This window comes from Ammospiza nelsoni, chromosome 14, assembly GCF_027579445.1.
Source record: "Ammospiza nelsoni isolate bAmmNel1 chromosome 14, bAmmNel1.pri, whole genome shotgun sequence".
In the NCBI taxonomy this organism is placed as follows: Eukaryota; Metazoa; Chordata; class Aves; order Passeriformes; family Passerellidae; genus Ammospiza; species Ammospiza nelsoni.
In genome coordinates, this window is record NC_080646.1 from 16,252,814 (window position 1) to 16,274,879 (window position 22,066).

At 41.1% G+C, this 22,066-nt stretch overlaps 1 protein-coding gene across 1 annotated transcript; it reads right to left on the minus strand.

Moving 5' to 3' along the window:
* Nucleotides 1–62: 62 nt before the first annotated feature.
* On the minus strand, nt 63–21,685 carry TSPAN3 (tetraspanin 3). The gene is made up of 7 exons (XM_059481992.1): nt 21,518–21,685; nt 10,638–10,829; nt 9,534–9,608; nt 6,030–6,131; nt 5,555–5,707; nt 5,234–5,317; nt 63–1,012 (listed from the first exon to the last, which is right to left on the minus strand). The coding sequence occupies exons 1-7, from the start codon at nt 21,578–21,580 to the stop codon at nt 920–922; spliced, it is 762 nt and encodes a 253-aa protein (XP_059337975.1). The 5' UTR covers nt 21,581–21,685; the 3' UTR covers nt 63–919.
* Nucleotides 21,686–22,066: the final 381 nt, after the last annotated feature.

Sequence of the window (22,066 nt, forward strand, 5' to 3'; positions counted from 1 at the left end):
CCAGCACACCCAGACTCCATTGGACCAAACACATTGGAATCTTAAACAGAAAACAAGACATGTTTATAGGGAGGATATACAGAGATTTATTTAATCAGGTTTATTATTTACAGTTGAGATCACTTTCACATACTACTTGGCTACTCTACATGGCTACATTGTTTCCAAACCAACTGAAGGTCTACAGTCTAAGAGTTCACTCAACACATAAAACGCTCTTCATAGAAAAATGAAATATTTCATTATAGAACAGTAGTGCATACATTATACTCCTGAAAAGCCAGCTTGTATTTTAAACCACTAATGTTTGAAAGACTGGATCTCTGAAGGTCAAAATTGCAGTCACATAATCCTAAAATTGGTTAGGTTTTTTTCCCTACGATTTCTTTATATATAAAGTATACTGGACTTAAGTGTTTTTCTCTTTTTTTAAAAGTGACACTGGTGAGGGGCAAGATTAAAACATTTTTTTCTTCTCAAATTAAATACAGCTGGCTTCCTTTGTACAACTTTGGCCAGAAAAGTTCCATGTAGTGAAGGTTTAAGACTTCCTCTCTCTATATATGCAAGAATCAGCCAGTTAATGCTTAGAGGTAATCTACCAAAGTAGGCACACATCCTTTGACTTTCATATCAACCAAATTACACTTAACTTGCAAATGGTTCTGAAATTAGAAAGTTTACTAGCATACTAAAACATTTAGATACATGAATAGCTGGCTAAAACAGTGAAAGTCACAGGTAATTCTATGGGTTGTGTAAAGCTGTTGTTGCCCATCACCAGTGCACAGTGCGGCTGCCCTCGTGTTTGAAAGGTGTGCTTGGAATAAGCTGGGGCAAGAAAGCTATGGAAGAAAACCTGGCCCATTCACCCTCCAGGGAACAGGGGGAAGATTGAACTGCATGTTGGAATTCTCTTCTAGGCATAGGTTCCACCAGCAATGAGCAGCTCGTAGGCTGGATCCCGACTCCTCCTACATAGAACTATACAGGCACACAACATGCCCAGAAGCTGGGGAGAAAAAACAGAGAACAAGCTTGAGAACAAGGGAAATCTTCAAGACTCAGCCTCAGCACAGACTGCCAGCATGCTTCAAGATTGGAACCAACAAATGGCAACAAACCACCCTTCCTGAAAGAGCCTCCACTCCTGCTGGGAACTCCTAGGGCCACAAGCTTCAGCTTCATTTTCTTACAAGATTACCCTGGACATCTAAAACAAGACTTTTTTTTTGTCAGCCACCTGCATTCTGCCTCAGTAATTCAGATTCAGATGGAAGAAACTCCTGATGTTTTTTAATGAAAGGTACAGATGTTTAGGTACCATATCTGGTATGGAAAACTCAAGTTCAACTCAAATGCATCAGGTTAACTGCTATGATGACAATGGGCTTTAGAAAGAGATTTCATAGAACTGTCTCTCTGTGAACATGTCATACTAACTAGAAGGCTTAGATCTAAGGCAAATAATTCACTTTTAGACATGTTAAAATTCACAGTACCACAACTGTGCTGGCATGCTTCCCATGATTTAGAGTATGATCACCCTGTGTCCACTTACAAGACTTAAACCATGTGAATAATCAGGGATACAGGGCATGGTATTTTAAAGAAGTTGCATGTATACTGAAGGTAGAATAAGATTGTACCAACTGAAAAACAGCAGGTATAGTGTTGGTAATATTCTCTGGTTTACAATAACTGGCAATAGCTTCTAGTAAAGTGTGAGATTGTATTGATTTGGTTGTATGCATGGAAGTTTATTCACAGATGCAAATAGGACAGGAGTCTCCTGAAGTATCTCTGGATTGTAAAGCTCTGAACACAACTTCATTTCTTAAAAAGGAATCCACTCCAAAAAGACACCACAAAAAATCCCTTTGGACAGAAAGCAAACTAGAATGAGATGGGTGAGCAGACAAGTGTAGAATTTCCTCTCCGATAAAGCAAAAGCCCAGTGAAAGTAGTACTGGGACAAAAGGAGAATCACTGACCTTTTAAAAGCACAGGCCAATGCAAACATCAGATGTGTAACATGTTTTAAAACTACATGATGGTACACACATTATAGTACTCCAGTCTGCTGAAAGACTGAAAACAGAATGTTGAAGAATCCTAAATCTAAATATGCAGTGGTTAGGAAGAGGCATGATGAAATTCCAGTATGAGCTTTTTAATTTCCTGGAAAGGAACAAGCTGTAAAGATCAATGCTCTTCTTTGTCGGCAGTGCATTATCTGCTTTGGATCTATAGCAGAAACCAGCTCAGGTTTTGAAAGCATTATGGAGAGTAACACAGTATGGTACTTGAGCTGTTGTTAAAAACAGCACCTTTCTTCACTCAGGTGGTTCCAGCTCAAAGACTGACTCCTAAATATATTATCATAGAATTATGAAATGATTTGGGCTGGGACAGACCTTTAAGGGCCATCCATTCCAGCCCTTCTGCAACAAGCAGGGACATCATCAGGGTGCTCAGGCTCAAACTTGTGTCAGAGCAAGAGGAACAAGTCACATGGGAGAAGGACTGGTCATGGACACAGCCCTTCTAGTGAGGAGGGAAAATCTACAATGAAACCCACTTCAGTTACACTTGTAAAATGGAGAGTTATGGGAGCTGCCAGGGGCTACAGAACTCTCAAGAAGCTCACAGCCTGCAAGTACAAGAACTTCTCTGCTGTTCAAAGCCAGGATAAAATGAGAAGTGTGATGCAGAGCAACACCTCCCTCAGTCCTTTGCTAGAATTCATTCTAGCCATGTACATCAAGTGAATAAAAGTAGATCCAGCACATTTGCAGCTATTTGCACAAGGACAACCCTGTTCAATGACTCCCTCGAGATATTTAATTTATACAGTTGTGTGAAAGCTCAAACATTCAGGTACTACAGTAAAACCCCATGCAATTAACATCTGAGTTACTATTAAAACCATTTCTATCCTTTAGGAGGTCTCTGAGCATATTCCTAGAATTCACTATAAACAAAGTCACTCATATCAGTGCACTCTACAGACATTATTTATTATGTAATTTAAAAAATGCTAGCACCTCTAAACATGTCAAGGCATTTGAGTCTGTTTCTTTGGTTGCTATTTAATATTGTGAACTGCTATTTTAGACATCTGTGCTGAGGAAGGATCCATGCATCCATCCTCCTCTTCAACAGCATTCAGGGAAGTTTAAACACGTCCTGCATTCAGGAGGTTTGTTTAGTTTTTTATTAATTTTGGCTTTAATTTCCCTGCTAGCAATAACTACTTTCAATCTTTCCCCAAACTAATTTTGTACAAAACCTCCCTGGCTGTATATACAGGTGCCCTTTGTAAATGATCACCAGCCACAAAAGCTGTGTCTCCACTCCCTTCAGTTTGCCTCCTAGCTATTAATAGTTCTGTGCTGTCACTGTGGCTGGGACCAGGGAATTATTGCACACTGGAAGATCCCCATGGTAACTGAAACATGAACATACCAAAAATTGCTTCTATGCAGAAAAGACTAAGTTGTTAATAAATTTCAAGCCTTGCAAAAATACTCCTCTCAGTCTTTTAATTTTAAAGCAATTACTAAGGTTAAATTTGTTGACTATAGGCTACCAGAAGTAATGAACTTTGAACAGCCTCATTGCATAACAAAATAATCTGTTCAGAGGGGACTGTGCAGCCAGCAAAGGGAAGGCAGCAAAATTCACAAATGTAAGAAAAACAATCATTCCTCTAAGTTCACAGGGTATGACCCAAGTTGCAGCCATGTGCTGAAGTTTACATTCTGTCTCCCTTTCTTAGCCCACAGACCATTCTGCTGAGAACTGAGCCAAGTACATACTTGAATTCTGTATGGCAAAGACAAAGATGTCAGAACTTATGTCTCAAATTTCAGGAGATAAATAATAGAACATTTTGAACAGAAGGGTGCAAGCAGCCACTGCAAGCATGTCAAACTCTGGGCCAGGGCCAGAAAGGATCCTAACTGTGCTGCATTTTGGGGCAGGCCTGTTCATCAACCTGCAAACTCCAGAATTAATAATAATGCCTCCTCTTGGGATTCTCCTCAGCCAGATTCATCAGATACACTTTTTTCCTGACATTAAATTTTGTCAGAGTAACTATGGCTGTGGTAAGACATTAATTTTCAGTACACAAACACATTTCATTGTTCAAGTAGACCAAGTATTGCTTTAACAACTGAAGTTTTAAGGAAGACAATTAAAACTATACCTTCCCTTCAGGAGACTGAGCACAGATCTCATCAACTTTGAAGTTCCACAGCTGAAGTAGTCTGGGTCTGAACAGTTCAACATGACTGTATACAGTACTATGTGTACATCCTTGTAACATTGAGGCACAGAGGGAACCCTCTTTTCACAAGACTGTTTGCAAATGATTATTTACCTTCAAACATACAACCCAGCTCAAATACTGCTTTTGAAAACAAAAGTGCTTACATTGTCAGACTTGACAGGTATGTTTTCTGAATTCAAATGCTATTAAGAGCACTAAAGTAACTTTGAAATTAGTTTTTATGTCTCCTGGGATTCAGCATATGTACTACATTGCTCAGAGACCATAACATGGGCACAGACTGAAAAGAATGTTATTAATGTACTAAGTGTGCCAGTTGATGAGCATTCAAAATTTCAATTTTACAAGTATGTTTGGGAGACAGTTCTAGTCTTTATTTTCTTCCTTAAAATGTAGTAAATACTAATATACACATTAGTTTATTTCCTCAGTTACCTTTTTATGACCAAGGAAACTGTAACAAGGTTCATGGAAGAGTGTGCAGTTTAGAGCCTCTCTGTTCAAGCCCAAAACCCAAGAAATCTTCAAGACACACAGCAAAGCTCAGTTGCGCACGAGCAGAGCACACTATCAAAAACCCTGGTGTATCTCTGGGTGGTCCTAACATTATTTATACACCATGAGCCACAGTTAAGATAATATACCTCTAAAACAGCATGAAAAATGAGCTGTTTAAAAGCTGGAAATTGTTGAGTGTTAAATGCTATCAGAGGACATTTATGATACTTAATACCTAGATAAAAGTAATTTACCATTTCCATCAGAGTGGATTACTGCATATAACACTGACTGTTCAGCTCTAACAGAATATATATCCCCTAGCAGCGGGAAGTTCTGTGTTAAAGGGTAATATCTGTATGTGCATACCTGTAGTTATCTGTACTGCAGTTTAGATCTAATCTGAAAGAAGTTAACAAATAAAGAACATTCCCTTACCTGAATAGCAGCAAATGCTAGTGCTGCCCAGATGACATACATCATGATCTCCTGAAGCTTCTTGACAACCAGAGCTTCACACCCCTGCAACAAGCAGGCTTCTTATGTATCAATCTGGCAACCATATTTAGAGACACCAAAAACCCCCAAAAGCATCACACAGGGCAGAAAGATAATGTTAATACTAAAAAAAAGTAATTACATGAAAATTACTTACAGATTAAAAGAGGAGACAGAGAATTAATTACATCTACTTTCTGTTAAAGCAAATACACCCAAGATTTGATTTCTCCCAAGGAAAATGAATTGTGGCTGCCTTACCTCTGAATAAAGGTCCATGGGGCGGGTCAAACTGCCAGTGCAATTGCTGAGGGCTGCTTTGCAACAGCTGAGGGGCACACTGTTGTTTTTAGTTTGTTTGAACCAGATAGTATTCTCCCAGTCTGAATAGTTATGAATGCCACAGCAGCGCAGCTGGAAAATCAGACAGGTAAAGAATTCAATTCTAACTGCAATATCAGGAGGAGAAGTATATTATGTTCCATTGCAGAAAAACACTTAAGTACTACACATTTGAATACAAGCAGAGAGTGAGAGATACCTAATGATGTAAAAATACATCTCCCTCACAGCAGTAATATTAATTTTAACAAAGCTGAAGTATTTGTTGTCCATTCAGCAATTTCCTAGACTTGTCAGAGTGGAGGAAGGAGATCTGCACCAGCAGCAGAGGAACAGCATCTGTGTTTTAAGGACAGGAAGGAGTGGAACACTGGCCCGTGTGTTGCTGTCTCACCTGCCTCTGTACATAGTCAATAGCACGGCTGGCGGCGTCGGGGTTGGTGCCGTTGTATCGGTTGTACACTTTCCGAATGCTGTGATCAACTTCATCCTCCACCTAGCAGGGGCAGGAAAGCAGCTGCATGAGCTCACCAGCACAGGTTAGGGAACATCATTTTGCTTCCAGCTACAGCATTTCAGGAAACCAAGGTAACTCCCCATCATCTGAAATCAGCATAATTCAGAGGTACAGCTTCCTCAAGTTCCACCCTGACTTTTGCTAAGATGTTGCCAGCTTGCAGCTACACGAGAAGGAAAATCCAGGCACAGCTACCTTCCAGATTTTAGGCAAAGTAGCTTTGCACTGTCTCTCAGAACAGGAACAACATTTCCTGTGACACTGAAAACAGATTTCATGAAGTTAAAGGCTGTCCATAAGAACATGCACTCACCTCTCTACTTCAAGGTCCCAAACCAAAACCATTATCACCATCTGGGCTAACTCATTCCCCTTGGGACTACGAGGATATTGGGATCAAAAGTTACTAAGTCATATCACCCACTCTTTGGGCTGAAGCACAGGTAAATAAATGCTCAAAGATGCCTTCTGGCTGACCCTACAGTGACCAGGCTCCCTGTTCAGCCCCAGTCTCCAGGGCTTCCCAAGGAGCAGTACATTGTGTATAGCAACATTTACTGCAATAGGTTATGGACCTACTGTAACTGAGTCAGGATGCTGTCAAGTACATGTGTTAGAAATGGATGCCACTCAAGAACCATCACTTGTCCCCCCTAAAGGCATTCTGTGATGCCTGGTTTGGAGAAAATCTTACTAGAACCTTTAAAATACTATATATTACTGTAAAATATTACTTAAATAATACACAGTTTAGCATAGATAAACATTTCTGCAATTTTAAGATTAGTTCTGATTTGATTTTTTCTATCACATTCGACAGGAATTATGTGCAAGGAATGCAATTTTAGGATTGAGCACTAAGCATGCATATTCTTCAGATTTGCAAGCTACAGTAGGAAGGTCTTGTCAACACATCATTTCTTTAAATACTTCAATGGAAGATTTTGATGCAGCAGTAGCACAAGCTGAATTCCAGCACCACCTCCTCCTCAAGAATGCTGCCTATTTCAAGATAGGTATGCAGAAAAGCCAATTTAGCTTGCACAGGCAACTCATTTCAGACCAGTTCAAAATCAATTGTTTGATGATTTAACTAATTTGATTTACAACTCCAACTCATAACAAAACAGCTGTTCAATTTGTCATTTACATTTTAAAATAATCTATTTCAGTGCTTGTTTGTGCATCATTTGGCTTGCAGTTCAATCAGGGCAACATCATGCCTGAAAACCCTGCAAATTCCTTAAGATCCAAAGAGAAATCACGAGCTCTAGTTAACTGGCAGGTTTAGTGAACAATGAAGAGAGTGAACCCCTCCACCCAGAGGAAAAAAACCTGCAGGTCCTCAAGCAACCAAGCCTGTTTAATCCCTACTGGCACTTCCAGAAAGTCTGACTTTTCCAGCTAAGGACCAATGCTGGAAGGCTCTGCAGCAACTCAGGCCATCTCAGCAGAGCCTGGGCACGTTTCACACAGTTCTGAAAGTTGGAATAGGATCAGCACACAGGTCTACAGAGGCATGCTGGAAATTAAACAATTTTAAGATCAATAATGGGATCTTAAAAGAGCACAGTGCCACTTCCTTGAGGCATTATGCCCAATGTAACAACTGCTATGACTTTAATCTTGCAAGTTTGTAAGGTGAACACAAAGTACTTCTAACACGATTCAGTTACCTTTAGAAAAACAAGGCTCCCACAGATGTGTACACACCATGTCAAAAAAAAACCAGACCAAAATTAACAAAGCATAAAGCTGACTTATTTATCCTGCAAAAATAGTCAGAAGGCTAAGCAGACTTCCCCTCCCAGCTCACTGGTAATAAATTTATTTCTGTTTATTTCTGTTGTACTTAAAACATTAGTTTAAGATGCTAGATACTGTAGGGTACTAGAAAATTGCCATCTTTAGTAACAAAACCTGTCTGTCCTGTCTGTCCTTTCCAAAGATTTAAGGCTCAGTTTTCAAATACTGGCTTCTACAAACAGCTTGACAGACTGCCACCAAAACCAGACAACCTTCCCTCTTCTTCCAAGCTCTGGCCCTGCATTACCCACTGCAGTGAAAACTGCATGAGAGCAAACAAAAAAAAGAGAAACAGGAACACACAGCTGGGCAAGGCAGATCCATGCATCTGCTGTGAATACTGCTCACTGAAAAACAGCAAGTCCCTTCAAGATGGGACCATGGAAGACAGTAAGATGACTACTGCTTAGTCCAGATCACATCCATGGTAATTCCTGCACATATTAAAGTATTCCTCTGCAAGTACTGAAACAGAAGGAAGCCATTCAGATCAACATGTAAGAGCCCACCTCCTACCCCCTGGAACTGTAGTGCTTTCCTCAGTGCCTTCTAAGGCCTACTTCCAGTATAAACTTAAGAATCCCCAGTGATCAACTCAGTTCACTGCCAAGATACCAGAAATCAAATGCAAAATATTTTGAGTTCCAGCATGGCCAGTAGAGCACTTCTGTTGAAGCAGCCTGTTTTAAGTGTCATGCACCAGGTCTGTAACACAAACACTTCAAGGTTGTCTGGTCACTGCTTGCTCCAAGCAGCCTTCCCTGGGGCCCAAGCAAAACCACCACTTTTACTTCCAAGCTGTTTCCCAATTTGTTCCAGGACAGCAGGAGAATGCAAGGAGGAGAGAATGCTGAACCTGAGTGGCTCACAAAAGGCCAAATGAAGAGAAATGGTAGTGTAGTTCAGCTTGCTGGTAAGATATCCCTGAGTGTGCTACACTGCAAACATGCTCCATGTCACAGCTAAAATGCCTTCTCTGGTCTTTTTTTTTCCCATCATATATTATGCTAGAAGAAAAACATCTAATTTCATTTTTTCTGGTCCTGTTTCTTAATTCCATAAACAGACAGTGGGGAAAGTTGTAATTTGTTTAGCTATAATCCCTGTCAACAACCTGAGTAATGCTAGGAAGTATACATTACTACATTCAATCTATTTCATTTTATTATTATGCAGCATTAGTTTGCACACCAAAACACATGACAACACTGAAGTTGCTGCATATCAAAAAAAAATGCCCCATGTTCAAATATTGCATAGCCTCAGTCATTCACAAAGTCAAAGCATAAACAAATTAGAAGTCCATCTGGAAAAATGTAAAAGTATGAAGTACTGTGACTCCCTTCTCCTGTTTAATTGTTAATGATGAAGGTAATTTCTTGCCTAAAAGATAGCTCTCTGCATTCATGTTCTAAATTTTAAGGTACTGGTATCACAAATTAATCCACTCAGATGTCTGATTTTAATCCCTTAAACACCCATTACCAGTTCTACAGAATCAAACAGTAAAGATTACACTTCTGTATTGTGGTCAGAATCCACAACAAAACATTACTGAAGCTGAGAAGTTCTTACCTTTGCTCTATAAATGTATCCAAGAACCACGACCACAACTTCGGTGATAAAAACCAGGAGCAAGATGATCACAAACTGCAAAACACAATTAAAAGTGCTTGTGCAAATAGTTTCATTCTTTTGCCTAATGAAAGGCTCCATGTAGATTTTTCTATTTAAAGTTATTTTTGCTGCAAGGTTTTGATTTAACAGCTAATCTAATGCAGGCACTTAAATTGACCAAATGAGCCCAGAATTCATTCAAGAAACTTTAGTGCTCACAGCTTCACCAAGCAATAGGAAGCTGCCCAATCAGGCAAGTCCAGCTGTCATTAGTACTGAAAATATCATACTGCAGGTCTTTAATCAAGTGGTTCTTTCAATTGTCTTTGTTAGATAAATAGGAATGTCTCATCAGAGAGGCTACCCAGGCAGTTACTTAGAGAGGTAGATGGACTAAGGGAATGTTTCTTCAGATTAAGCTCTGTGACAACTGGAAAAGACAGCAAGCTATGCATTTGTCTTGCTGTATTTAAGAGCACTTTTAAAGAAGTCTACACAGTACTCAACAAAAGAAGCCCCAAACCCTCCTGTGGGGACAATTCGAATACAGCCTCTCCTCTTCCCTACCTGGTTTTCAAGCCAAAATTACAATTGAAATACCTGGAAACACAGGACATAAAATACTGCCAACCAAGTGTCCCAAGTAAACCATTAAGAAAATAATCAGGCCTTATGACAACCCTCAGTTACCCTGATGGAAGACACTTAAAGCAAGAAGGCTCCTGAATCACTTCTCTCCCTCCAATTCAGCTTTTCAACCACAACAGATAAAAGTGAGATTTAAAAACAGTTATGACTTAATCATATGGTTTTACACTTTTTTAATGAGATTTACCACAGTTCTAAAAAAGGTAAAACTGAGACGCCTTCTGCTGCTACAACTGTTTCATTTAACACCTTTATTCAGAACAGAAAATTGAAATAAGACATTCCTTAAAAAATGAAGCAGACAACTTTTAAGGCCATAAAGTGAAAACTTCAAGTAGTATTTTAGGAGTTTATTAAGAGAGAAGGCGGGCCAGCCTCCAGCAGGCCCAGACTCTGCAGGAGCTGCGCACTCACCGTGGCCAGGCCACAGCGGCTCTCTCGGATGGTGGCGCAGCAGCCGATCAGGCCAATGATGAACAGCAGCGTCCCCACAGCGATGATGATAACAGCTGGAATTAGTGTGTACACATCTTCAAAGAAGTGATCATAGTCATCATATGTGATGAACACATAGGCTCCAACGTAGCACAGGATGCCTGCTGCTGCCTACAACAGGCACAGAAACATGGTCAGTTCCTTGGAACACCAAGCTCTTCCTTCAGTAAGGTAACAATTATTTTAACAAACACCATAAAATAGCGTTCCTCAGAAATTTTGCCCAGTTACTATCTATGACTTACTGTTACAGTAAACTAGACATACACATTGTGAACTTTGACCTCTGCTAGGGAAAGATGAACTGCTAGAAACAAGAGCATTTCTGAAGGGTTCATAGAACTGGAAAAATCTGGTTCCAACCAGAAAGCAGGCAGAAACAAATGCAAACCACCAACTACTAAAAGGCAGAAGCAACTATCTACAGGAATGTGCCATAAACCTGTAAAATCAATGTTCTCAGAAGGATTGTTGTACAAAATGGTCCTTTTTGAACAAACAAAAAGTCAACTGAAAGTTACTGAAATAAGCCCTGTAGGATGAAACTGCAACTACACACATTTAAACAGTAAGACACAGCTCTCACATCCATCTGCCATGACCTTGCCTCCCTTACAGTTACAAGGATCCAAACACATCAATGCCTTCCCTATCTTTTGGCTGAGCAGAGCCAGTGAAAGAGAGACAACTGTTGCTTGAGGAGCCAACTAACACACGTTTATTTTTAAATACAAGGGCCTTATCAGTTTGTGCTGTACAAATGTCTTTTCTAACCACCCTCACACTTGCTGCAGAACGAAATATCAATTTGCAGTGATGGACAATATAATCTGAATGTGTCATGACAGGCTTTTCCAATGTCCCAGCAGAAGCTGAGCTAGAACAATGCACCCAGCAGGTGCAATGGCTCAGCTATGAGCTGGGGAATTTCATTCTGCTGTGATGGGTGGTGTCCCTGTTACAAACCAATCCATACCCTGGACACGAGAGCTCTCTCAGCTGGCAGGTGACACAGTGCAGCTCCAGTCTGAGGGAGAACACTGCAGGCTGCCCCCAGCCAGTGCTCCCACTCACTGCCTCACACCTACCCCCTCCCTGAAGTGAAGAGGAGGGCAGGCACACATACAGCAGCTTCCAGGAGCTGTAACACTGCAAGGCTGCATTGTGCTGGTGTACTATCAGACTCACTACATATTTCAGTCTAGGAGGACATAATCTAGCCCAGCTGCCTGCACAAAGCAGGCTCGACAATGAATTGAGACCAGGCTGCTCAAGACTTTGTCACAAGTCCTGGAAGCCCTCCTTGGGAAGCCTGTTCAGTGTGGCACAGAACAAGACAAGCCCCAAGACAAAAGGTATCCAAGATTTTAGCCCTGTTTGCCACTACATACCAGATGTATTGCAACATTACTGCAACTCCTTTCTATAAAACAATAGCACACAACCACTACCAGAACATTACTTCATGTATGGAATATTCCCTACAGCACTTTGCTACAGAAACACTATGTCAAAGAAAAAGATATTAAGAGCCAGCTCAAAAGTATCATCATCTGCATGGATCTGAGCAATACATTTGACCTCTCCACCTCTCTTTCTGCAGCAGAATTGTGTACTCTGCAGGAATCTCAAAGGCACCCAGGAGGCTCACATTCATCCAATAAAAGGTGCTATGTACATATAAGGAGAGGGAAAACTGAAAATTCAGTAACAAAGACCAAGAGCAAGACATCTTTTCCAGACAAGAGTGAACAAGGTATTGCAGAATCACCCCCTTGCACAGAAGTTGCTGAAATGCTAATCCATCTGTACAAACCCTGCCATATTAGGTACAACATGGCAAAATGCAGACACACACTTTCTGTACACAAAGCAAAGATTCAAAGTAGTGTCACTGAACAATGGAATTACATTAACTGTTGCCTAGCAATGAAGCCTGTGAATGGCAGGCCAGTGATGTAATCCCCTATTTCTAAGAACTAAAATGCTTGATAGAAATATGGTATGTTACAAGGTAGCTGATGAAAACCCACAGCTGTGGATGGCATCAGGCAAAGAATATATACCACAAAGCTGAAATCAGAACCATTTGTTAACTCCTTTGTCCTTCTTTTGCTGTTATTTAATTGGCTTCCTCTTTGTTTAAGAAAAATCTGGATCATACACTGCATAAGCACATGCATTTGAAGAATGCATGTATCTGAAGTAAAAGGAGATTAGCCTTAAAAAAAAAAAATCAAATCTGTCTACAGGTGTTATCTTTCCTTCCCTACTTCAAGAAGCACATGCATTTTAACAAACATTGCTTTTGCAGCCTGTAGACAGATTAAAAGCTGCCTGCTTTGAATACTTCATTAAATCCCTTCCACACATGGTACAAGAATGACTAACCATCCATGACAGCACTTATGCTTTACTTCTGAACAAAGTCAAGGAACTGGTGTTTGTGAAACAGACACTGCCTCTGTGATAAAGTGACCATACTCCTCAGAGCTACTGCTGCTACCTCTTCAACAAGTCATCTGCAGGGGGGGAAGGTCCTGAGAGCAGAGGTGCCTGCTGGAGCTTGCACAAGGTTTAAAAGCCATGAAGATTAGAATTCCTTCCCCATGTATCACAGTTGAACACTGTTTTTGAACAGGTGTGGGACTTAGTCTGTCACAGCACAATGAAAACAGCAACACTACCAGGTTACTTACACATAAACAAGCTGGAGATGACCTCCCTTCCCTTTTCCTTTCACATCACAACCACGGGACTGTTTATTTCAGCCTGCTCTACCCCAGCACAGGAGAGATCTCAAGTGCCTTAGCTGGGATGAGAGAAGTGCTTTTGAAGCAATCCTTTTTGCTCACTTTTTGATGAATTTCTCCTACTACCTCTGGCTTGCATCACTGGAGTGTGCATCACTGGAGTGTGCAAGAGGAGTGACTGGGAGTGAAACCAAGCCAGGACAGGTACAGTCCCTGTGCTGACTGCTCAGAGGTGTTCAGCCACTGGCACTGCACAGGCCCGAGGTCCCTCCCTCCTCAGAGCTCAGCAGCTCCAACAGGAGGTCTGAGCACACAGTACAGTGCCATCCACTGATATCAATAACAAACACTGTGACAGAGAAGACAGTTCTAACCACACAAAGCGTGCAGTTTATGTTGACCAGGGCTGCACCAGTTAAATGCACATTTATTACCTGTTGCAAACCAAGTACAAAGTTGAATACATGTGTTTCTTAAAGAAAAAAAACCAACCCCAAACTAACTGACTGTCCCCACCTAAAACCAAACAACCCACCTCAAACCAGCCAAAATAGTACCATGTGCTGAAGCCATCCATCTCAAAATAGGAATCACCTAAGGAACTCAAAGTCTATATAGACACAAGGATAACTTAAAAAAAAAAAAATCATCAAATAACCTAGATCTCAATGCTTACCATCCTGCAGAGTAAATAGAAAATCTGCAAAGTCCAACCTTGCTCAAGTCAAAGACAAATTAATATAAAGCTACTGTGTTTGCAATCATGTACTTCCTATCACTAAATGGAAGCCAAATATATGAACTGCACACAGTTCAAACAAGTCTTTGATAAACAGGGCTTGAAGGAAGAATTCTCCAACTTAATCTGCTCAATGCTCTGAATAGATGGCAGCAGTTGCTGAATCTGTGCCAGGTAACATGCACGCTCCAGGGACATGACTGGTTATTCAGCATTCACACATCCTTTTACAGTTGTCTGCATCTAACTCATGGTTCTCAGCCTAAAGCAGCACAGCCTTATTTTGGGATGAATTAACCTTTAAAAACACTGATATAAAAGTACAGTCAATGAACACAGCTCATTGCAAAGGAAGTTGTTTTACAGATGCACAGACCTCTCACAGTTAGGAAAAGGATTGATTTTACTGCTTTGGCTGGAACCTCTATGGAGTTATTAAAAGCTCAACAATTATGCACAGAACTGGAGGGAAAACTGGAAGATCCAAGGACACAATGATAAGCATCACTCAACACATTCTGGGAAAGCTCAGTTAAAAAAGGAGGTTCTTTGAGCAGCCTTTGGGCTGCTGTGACACAGCCTCTTAAGCTCATGGCCACTTCTCAAAGTCAACTTTCACCTCCCACAAGCCCTGAGGCGTACAGGGCTGTACACTGGCCAGCTGCACCTTGAAATAGTTTCAAGGGTTTAGTTTGTTTTCCAAGTAGGCTGCAAACACACACCAAGAACTGTTTTCATGTTTTCAGTAATGCTCACACACTGCAGCAATTTGAAAGCCAAAACTGTGGCTACCCAGGATAATGAGTGCAAGATATTTAAACTTGTTCCACTGATCATTTATTTATCAACCACAGACACTGCAGCGTCATTTACAAGCAAATTCTTCCTTACACTACCCTAATAATGTTACTGCCAAAGAGATCTGATCAACACTACTTACACGTTCATACTTTTACTCTTCACCTTGCTATGGCATTTTCTTCACTTTGGGACCCTAACAGAACACACAGAAGTTCTGCATTTCTTCTGTGGTACTATTTCAATTAACTCGGCCAAAGAATGGTATTTGTCCCTTCAGAGTCTATGTTCTATCCACTGTTTTAAGAAAAACACACTCTCTGAACAAGAAAATGAAGGTAGCAGCAAAGTACTGTATTTTAGGAGAAAACACACCTGATATTCAAGGTGTGAATGCTCCTCTTAGGCAAGAACAGTATTTCACATTTCCTATATTTCACATTTCACATGTCCTTCCTACTGCTGCTAGCTTTGCCATTGCTGATTGGTAAATGTTGATAGCAACAAAGACATCACTCCAAACCAATTATTCATTTCACTATGGAATTATCTTTCAAGCATGGGATTGTTAACTGCATCCATTAATATATTCTGACAGATCATCTACAACATCTTTGATAAAAAGAACCTAAGGATTAAGTGAGAAAAAAGCTTTTTACACTAACAAACCCTCAGCTTTTCTGCCTGGATCCTGTCCTAGGACAATTTTCCCAACACATCTATTGCTTTCCTCATGTTAAATGTGGGTGTGTCTTTGTTCTCACTGCCTTTCTAATAGGTTTTGTAAAAAACAAAGCACATGTCTACTCCAGGACAGATTTTTGAGAGTCTACAGTTATATCAGTTTCATCCTTCCTAATGTTGCTTTTGTCTATGCATAGCAACTCCTGAACATTTCCTACCCACAAGCAGAACACTGGTATTGTGGTCTGTCTCCAGATTTCTGTGCTTCTTTGAACAGTACCTTAATAAGTGGGGTTTTTTCCACATTTCTCCATTATTTGACTTCTACGGTATTTCAGACATTTTTGGTTCTTTCCAACACTAGAGTACTCATAACCTGATTACTGTCATAAAAAGAATGGGATGACAAAAATTTTTAAGTCTTCCTTTTAGCTTCCTGTTCTTCAAAATTTATTTCCTTAACCTCAGAGGCCCAACAGAACCTCTCTGGGGTTTATTTCTCTTATAGTCTTTTCAGCACTTCACTGCTGTGTATCTCTCTCCACTCCCCTCTCCCAAACAAACCCACACCCATACTTGATATTTCCTCTGGTTCCTGAAACTGATGCAAAACCAGTTTAGAACCCAATGGTTTCCTGACACTCTTATCTTTGTTCTCAACAGTAGGAATTTAACTTCAACACTGAGCTCTGACTGTCTTACTAAATCTTTTGGGAGAAGAAAGACAGCAATTCTATTCAGTTCTGTAACACAGCCAAAGCTATCTTAAAGGCTTAGAAAACAAGCAAGCCCTGTAAAATCCAAGCAAGCCAGACTGCTCTGTCTGTGCTAGCCACACTCAATTCTGCAGCTCGTGAACACCTCACATTCCAAGGCTTTTCAGGCTAAAGCAAAAGGCTGAGCTAGGCTGCTTTTGCATTCAGTATTCCATATTTCAAGTGCAAGATGTGCAGCATCTGAGTATTTTACCTCTTTAGAAGCCAAGGTAACAACACAGCCATTCTTTTACACCTATTTAGTCACCAGGGCTGTAACCTGAGCTGGTGCTCTACTGTTCCCAGGTTCCTTGCTCTGCAGGAGAACAATGATGATCACTCTGTGCGTCAAAGTTCAGGTAAAGTGATATTGCAGTTTCCTTGTACCATTCAGAGGTATCACATTTAGCTTTGCAACTTGGTTTTGTTAGGTATTAGACCTTTTCAGCTCAAGTCCAGATGCCAAAAATCCTGAAAAATCTCAGGCAAAGACCTGAAACTCATCCTGTAAAGAAACATGAATGACACTACCATGTTGCTTAAAAGCAAATCAAAGTATTTATTACTAAAATTCAGAACCTGGCCCATGTTTGCTATCTGAAAATCCATATTCAAATATTGGAAGAAAAATTACTCAGAGGGCACAACACTTGATAGTTTTAAACATTTATTTTCTTAATTAAAAGAACTTTTTTTTTTAATGCACAGGATTCCAAACCATTATACAATCCTGAAGAACACACTCTCTTCATACTACCATAGTGGCAGAAGCAGAAAATGTTACATTGTTACATCCACAAGCAACTGGATGTAAACTGTTTTTTCAAAACAAAAGGCCTTTGGACAAGTAATCCCTGTGAAGTTACCTTCTGGATTATCCATCAATTACAGTCTTTGATCACCAAAGAACTCTCAAGAAATTTGTTTTGAAGTCCAGAGCAGTTACTATTTTCAAGCTCACAACAAACTGTAGAAATTACTGGGCTTATTGCTATGTGTAAGAAAGTGAACTTTAATCTTCCTTTCTACTACTAAATTTGAATAAATTTTCCCATAGCTTCATTTTATTATTTTTTTTTTCTACCAGAAATCCCTGAACATATTACATACACATTGACTGCTGCAGCTCCTGTAAGAAAATCCTCAATTTCCCCATACTTTGGCCACTGCATTGTGGTGAGCACAGATCTAGAAAGTATTTCTGCTCTACAATCTCTCTAAACAATCGTACCAAGAATGTTTTATACCAGCTTAGTCAAATGAACTGTCAAAGTCATGATTTCAAGCCAGCTAAATACTACAAGAACTTAAACAGCTTGCAACTACTGAGTTGCAAGTATTGTAGAAGCAGAGCTCATTCCTTTTCTCAAGAAGGACACAGAGGTGAGAGATAAAAACCTCAGCAAGCCCAAGATATCTGGCACTATTTTAGCAGAGCAGGCTGTCAAAGCACATAGATTCCTTGGGAATATAAAATAGATTCCCTTTTCTGAAGCAAGACCACATGGAACTCATTCTTTCCTAGGAACTAAAGACTGAAAACATTTCCTTAGCGTTTTTGTCTTCATCTCCTCTTCACACTGGTTTCAACTGAATTATGCAAGTCACACCATGAAGCCTTAAATTAAGTGCACAAAAATAAACACATTTGATAGCAGTCTTTAGGTATTTGTTCCAGGTAAATACATTTCTTCCTCTTTCAAAATTATGCAGACCTTAGGAGGTGTCCTGAAGAACATGCTCTTCTCAAATACCTTACTATAATTTTTTTTGCAATTAGTTATTATCTACATTTCATCAAGGTAACAAAAAATCTTGCTGATTAGGAAGATATATGCACTAGAAGTCAGATTACTTTATTTCTAACCTGCATAGTCTTTCACATCACAATGACTTTCTATGCAATATCCCTCCTTAAAGGGCTCAGCATCCCCTAAATGAAGTCACCAGCTGAGCAAATAAATCTTGGGCACACCTAAGGCAAAGGTCAGCTGAAGGACTGGCTTTCCTTTGCCATTAATCATATCTACCCAAAAATTAACTCTTAGAAATGAGACACTAAGAAACTACTAATCAGATCAGTACTCCCTGGTCTAAGGAGGGCCACTTTGAACTGATCCTTTGCATCCATGCATTTCTTGGTCAAGTATTTTTGACCTTCAACACTCTCTGACAATCACCCAAAACTCAAGCATGTGTGCCACACAAAATTTACACTCTGCTACTCTTTATGACTACAGTCATGAGGCTGTTTTCTTACAGAACTGTATTTAAAAGGCACCATGGGCACCTACAGGAGATGCACTCAATGCTCAACACCCCTGCAAATACAACTCAAAATACCACACCAAAAATGTGGAAAGGTGAGTAAGGTCCATTCAGCTTTCTGCATGATAAACTGGTACCTGCCCTTTTAGACAGATTCCACAGCCTACCTTCATTAAGAAATAAAAATCCTGCAGTATTACCAACATGTAGGAAAGTATAGTTAATCTAAGAATTTTACACAGTAGAAAGATGCTTCATAAGACAATGACTTTTTATAGTGTCAACGAAAATTTAACAAGCAGCACAAGACTCTTCAAAGTGAGATGAACTTGGAGAATTGCAATCAGTAGCTGTAGGTGGCAAGTGGTTGTCACCTGTCGGCAAGGTCTGATCTGCCACTTTCAGACTTGAAAGAAATTTGTAAAAGTTAGAACCAAGACTTCAAAGTATAACAAGCATATCTCTATTTCTTCACAGCACTGATAATTTTCTAAATATCTCAGTCATAAGACTGATATCAAATCTCTCAGAACATTCACATCCTCCCACAAGTAAGAGGCCCACGGGGTGAGGGGGGAAGTTATAACCCACTGTGTGTCACAACTTGCTGCTCCTACAGGTGACCATGAAGATACTGATAGCACACAAGACTGATAGATGAAACCTTAAAGAGAGAGAGTCAATTTACAAAAGCAGCTAAAGGAGATTTCATAGTTACTTGACCAATTCTAGGCATTTGTCTAACTGCCAAGTCTCGGGAAATCCCAATGATCTAATTATCAACATTGGAACTACAGCACAACAAGCACAAGATTTCTGTAACAGCACAGAAGCACTTACACTGCCAACCAGAAGAGCACCAAATGTTGACATACACAGCTCAGTCAACAAATGAGCTATTGACTCTACCTTGTGAAAGAAAGGAACACCACTGCTTTCTGTAACTCACTTTCAGAAAGCCTTCCTTTCTACGTGCAGCTGATGAGCTGCAAGGTTGTTCTAACACAAGCAACCCAGCCACTGATGTGCCAAAAACCTATCAGCACTTGCTGACTTGGTAGGCTGGAGGTGGTTTACAGAACACAAGATTGATGACATTTTAATTTGACGTGAAGGACATTTTATCTAAATACAGTCTGCCCATTTTAAATTAAGTCAAATTTGTCTCAAAAGTAACCAAAAATTGTAAAGCACGAAGTTCAGCATTACACAAAATACCTTTGACCCTACCACTGTATGAGATGAGTAACTGCAAATTCCAACATGCAGCTAAATGACCAAATGCAGCAGACAACGAACAATACCCATCACTAAGCTTCTGGAGCAGAGGAGAAACTGCACACGGAACTTGTGCTCATTTACTCCAAACAGAGCCTCGTTTATATCAGCAACTACACAAAAATCTGCTTCAAGGTGCCCTCAAGAAGGCAACCCACAAAAACTGTGTCCAGTCAAAAACTTTTAAGTACGACGTAGGAGTCGTCAAAGAGCTTTTAAAATGTCACTTGCAAGAATGCATGTAACAAAAAGCCACACCCAACAACGCAGATTCCAACCTTACTGCTGCACTAAGAAATTGATGTCATTACTTCAAAGATGAAGAATGGAGCCTGAGCACCTCAGCCAGAATTACAAACTTCTAATCTGCACCACTTAAGGCCAAATATGCCTCACCTTCCCTGCTCCTCTCCCAGAAGAGCTGTATAGGCAAACGCCGGTAAGAATGCACAGATATGCACTTTCCTTGACCATGAATAATTTCCAGGCACCCTTAAGGAGCATTCCTTTGTAAAAATTCAGACAAGAACAGTCATCCTGTAACGCTAGTAAGATATCTCACGACTTTCAATAGTAAATGAAGCAGCTATATATAGCTACACTTCCATGGTCCAACAGCTTGTTACCCACTATTACGTTTTTGAAGATGTAATCTCGAACAGTTGGGACAACAGATACTCTGTTCCTGGAGCTGGGATTAGAGCAGGAAAAAAATGCAGTACCTAAATGCACAAAGGGAATCCTTAAAAAACTACAAACTGTTCTTAATTATGATTTGAGAGTTACAAGCCTGTTCTGTTACAAGTTACTGTTCTAACAAGCCAATTATTACAGTGAATACAACGCCAAGCTAGAGCCTGTTTGTCCATCCTGAAAAAGGTCATTTACAGCAACCTACTGTCTGTCCCTCTTTTGTAAGCTTTTGTCTTATTGTCACTGTAGCCGTGGCAAGTTTCAGCGATGCATACACACTACAATGCTACCGTGGCTAGTGGAATACGTTAAGTATAAATAGATAAAGAGCTGATTTTGTGTTACAGCCTCAGAAGACATCGGTGCCCAGACTGAACGCTCGGGATGTCCCGCCGCGGACAGCCCAACCCGAGATGGCCAAAAGAGCGCTACAAAAACCAAAGTGGCCACACAAATTAAACTGCCAGAGACCTGAGAAGCTCAATAATGCAAGAGAGAAAAGCTACATGCGCTTACACAACAGCCTCTACTCCAGGATCCCTAATGCTCGTTAAACCTTCAAGGCCAGGTTCAGCTCCCCCCAGGCTGGAACGCGGCAGGAGGACTGTGAGGGAAGGGCAGCGCCCAGCCCCGAACCCCCTCAGCCCGCGAAGGGGCTCGGAACGCCCGTTAAACATCAAGAATTTAAACACGAACCGAGCCCGTGCGGGCCGGTGCGGGGAAGGGAGGGAGGTTTCCCGGCTCCCGAGCGAGGGCCGCAGCGCTCTCGGGGCCAGGCTCCGACCCGGAACCCCGGAGCCGCCGTCTGTGGCGAGGCGCGGCCGGACTCACCCAGAAGATGAGGTTGAGGAAGACGAGGACGGTCTTGGAGGAGGTGATGCCGCACTGCCCCATGGCGCCGCAGAGCCCCGGCCCGGCTCGGCCCCGCTCCCCTCAGCGCCGCCGCACGTGACCGCCCGGCCGCGCGGGCAGCCTAAGATGGCGGCCGCTCGCGTCACGTGGCGCCAGGGGGCGGGGGCACCTAAGATGGCGAACCGCTCCCCCTTAAAGCGGTCCCGCCCCCCTGAGCTACCGACTGGGCAGCCCCGATAGCGCCTTATTGTGAGGGGGACGTCAGTGCTGTCCTCCAGGCTCGGAACCCAGGCAGCAGAGTGTAACAAACACAGCCTCTGCTCGTTCAGCGCCTGAAGCGATAATTTTCCGACTACCTTACGGTCGTAAAGCAGGTGACAAAGAACTCTGAACATTCACATCCTCCCTCAAAAACCTGCACCGTAAAGCCGGTGACATCCTCTGGAGACCTTTGGCTCCTGAGGGAAATAAGATGCTGTTATAAATAAGAAGTTTGACTAGGCAAATATTCAAGCAGCAATCAATTTA